The 3,497-nt window shown below is 42.6% G+C and overlaps 1 protein-coding gene across 1 annotated transcript; it reads right to left on the reverse strand.

Moving 5' to 3' along the window:
* Positions 1-782: 782 nt before the first annotated feature.
* Positions 783-3,381, reverse strand: LOC116379875 (tripartite motif-containing protein 16-like; the record flags this gene model as incomplete). The annotated part of the gene is made up of 1 exon (XM_031841843.1): positions 783-3,381. A coding segment is annotated over one exon (1,747 nt), but the record flags the coding sequence as incomplete, so codon positions are not given.
* Between the last annotated feature and the right edge of the window lie 116 nt (positions 3,382-3,497).

The raw sequence follows: 3,497 nt of genomic DNA on the forward strand, positions 1-3,497 counted from the left end.
CACAGGTGTAACTTCAGAATGGCTGAATTCCATTTAGCTGTTTAGGTCACAGGGTCCTTGTATTGTGCAAGCTGACACACAGACACACTGGTGTGGCTTACTGGAAAAGAACAGACCCATCATGAATATCATTAAATCCATGTGTGCTTTTCCTACAATGACGAGTCAAAATGTCTGCTGTGAAAAAGATCCATTCAGTAAATATTTTGTCATAAACTTGCTTATTTTATTTTCCTTAAACCTACTGCTGTTATCTGTTCCAAATTAAAGCTGTAGCCATACAAATACATCACCTGTGTAATTTACATTTAGGCCTACCTTTTTTCCATACTATGTGTATCGGCTTCATTTTGAATAAACGGGACAAACATTCACAAAATATTGATGTCACAGAGGCATAGAACAAACAAGCAATAACTTATTATACTACTTGTGTTTTTTATTTAACATATCCAATCAGCAAACAGCAGCACCACATACAACACACAAGAGGTTACATCTTTACAGTATTTATTATTATAATATATACAGAGTATTTTTTGAATATTTTTTTATTTTGTCAGTGTCATGAAAGACTTACAGTGAGACAGTGACTGTAAAATTGGACATGTCTTATGATCTCTTTGCTGAATACTCTATTGAAACATGTCCGTAGCTGTAAAACGTCTTATCTGTAATGCTTCTAAGCAACTTTACTGATGGACTTTATTCACATATTCAATCATAAAATGATTTCAAAAGACAATCTTATCTTTCCATCTATGTGTAGCGGCGGGCCTTAGGGGGGAAATGAAAGGGAACCAACAACGCCACCTGGGGAATTACACCCTGGGAAATATAAGCTTAACGACCCAAATATATGGTGTAGAATTTGTTAAGGGCACACAGATGCGTGTTTTGTAAAAATGAACCGAAAATGTATTAAAGGAATCTATGAAAATCATCAAAACAACAGCCAAAACATGCAGAACAAAGGAAAAACAGTCAAAACATGCAAAGCAGAGGAAAAACTGCCAGAACATGCAAAGCAGAGGAAAAACAGGCAAAATGGAGGCAGCAAAACAGCAGCAGGTGAACCACCTCACATATGGGGTAAGTAGTCAGACGGCAACAAGAGGAGAAAAATGTCTGAAACCCACCATGAGCCACCACAGAGTACCAGGGGCCAAAAGAAAGGAGTGAGGCCAGAACCACGGGTGCGTTTTATTTGCTGGCACTGATTGAGGGGATGAGCCATCTGAGGGCTGCGTTCACAACCCTACACTTCCTTCTCTGGGGAGCGTTCCCCACTATGTGTTCACTTTATACACAAAACCAGTATGCTAAGTATGTCAGCGCTGTGGAGGAAAGTAATCCAATGATGAATCAGATTAACGATTAAAACTTAACTGCACTTTTATGAATACACTGACAAAGTGAAATTGTGAAAACAAAACCATTCTTAATAAATAAAAGACTTATATCACACTGCTCAATTAAGGCCCAAGTCACACAGAGCAGAACACATTACAGCAACAATGCAATTATAGAACAAATAGGACTATATACACCACACACGGTTCAATATCCATTTAGGTTGCACAACAGTTAATCAACCTCTATCTAATTTGGGAAAGCCCTCCCTCTTTGCTGATCTACACAGCTGCTGTCTCCTGGGGAAAATCCACTGTAACTCTTTGTCTACTTGATGACACAAACTCAGCTGTAGATCCAAAATAATAAACACCAAGTCCAGCATAGAGTGGCTGACTGAACTTGGTCTTGACTTTGTAGAGGAGAGTGAAAGTCTCAGAGATGCGGTAGAAGGACAGAATCCCTGCCTTGTGATCCAGGAACACCCCGACTCTGGAGGACTTGGGGACGTTTGGAATAATTGTTTTTTCACCGTTATGTTTGTAATCATAAATTGTATGAGTATTTTTGTTCACACACATCAATGCCCAAGACTTGTCATTCTCACCAAATATACTTGCATCTCCTGTTCTGGCAATATCCCTGTATGCAACTGCTACTGAAACTCCTAAGCCGCTCCACTCCACTTCCCAGTAATGACGTCCAGTCAGACGTCTTTTACACACAGCCTGAGACCTGTCCATGAATCTGTTTGCGTGATTAGGATACGACTGTATATCTTTCATACACGTTACTTTTCTGTTTTCTTGAGACAATAACATCTGCATGCTCGCCGTGTTTTGATCCAGTTGGAAATTGCTCACGTGATCTGCATATTGTGAGAATTCAGCTCTCGTCTTGGGGTCCTGTGGCAGTAAAACATCCACTTCACTCACTGTCATTGAGATCTTGTTCCATTCCTTTCTACAACTTTCCTGTAGTTTTTCTCTGGCCGCTGACACAGACGCAGTCACATCCTTAAAGTATTGCAAAGAGCGTGTGTTGCAAGAGGGTAAGGCGGTAGAATTAGGGAGACATGGCAGCGAGGCGTGTTTGAGCAGAAACTGGGTTTGATCCTCCGTGTGTGACAGCTGCTTCAGCTCAGTGTCCCTCCTCCTCAGATCAGTGATCTCCTGCTGCAGCTTCTCCTGAAGCTCTTTGGCCCGACTCACTTTAATTTGCTGCTTGAATTTGATCTTACGCTTCACATCAGAGTTTCTTTTCTCGATGAGATTAATCAGCTCAGTAGACATCTTCTCACTGTCCTCCGCTGCTGCATAAGCAGAGCGATTGATGGCCTTCATCTCCTGCTGAAGCTCCTTCACAACCTTCTCTCGGCTTTGGATTCTCTGCTGGATTTCTTGTCGACTTGTTCTGAGCTCTCCCTGCCTCTTGGCCATTTCTGTTGAGGCTCTCACTGTGTTGTGGCCTTTGTGTTCATTCATTGAGCAGTCAACACAGATACATCGCTTATCAGTGTGGCAGAAAATGCTCTTCACCTCGTCATGTTCGGTACAGATGTTTTCCTGGAGCTTTGCAGCTTCGACCAGCCTGTGTTTCTTTGATGGAACTTCAAAGTGTTGTTGGATGTGCTCCTTACAGTAAGAGACCCGACACTGCAGACAAGACTTGAGAGCTTTCCGTTTTCTCACAGTGCAGACATCACATCCCACATCTTCAGGTCCAGCGTAGCAGTGATCAGCCGGAGCAACTTGGTGTCCCGTCTTCTTCTGTCCCTTCATTGAATCTGCAAACATGCTGTTTTCCGCCCGCGCAGGCCTCAGTGTAAAGGTCTGTCTACACTGAGGACAGCTGTGGACTTCTTTCCTCTGATCCCTCTTATCCCAGTGGCTTTTAATACAGCTCATGCAGTAGTTGTGCCCACAGGGAATAGTCACTGGATCCTTCAGTAGATCCAGACAGAGGGAACAGCAGAAATTTCTCCGGTCAAGCTGATGCTGTGCTCTTTTCCCTCTCAGTGATAGTGAGCTTGTGAATATTAATATGCCAAGAGGGAAGAGGGAGTGGTTTCAAGTTTTGCTTCATTCCAGAAAGAGGAGGGGTTAGGAACAACTGGTGTGTGTTCTTCCCCTTCATCCCTCATA

The sequence above is a fragment of the Anarrhichthys ocellatus genome, unplaced genomic scaffold (assembly GCF_004355925.1).
Source record: "Anarrhichthys ocellatus isolate YVR2014 unplaced genomic scaffold, GSC_Weel_1.0 scaffold5429, whole genome shotgun sequence".
Classification (NCBI taxonomy): domain Eukaryota; kingdom Metazoa; phylum Chordata; class Actinopteri; order Perciformes; family Anarhichadidae; genus Anarrhichthys; species Anarrhichthys ocellatus.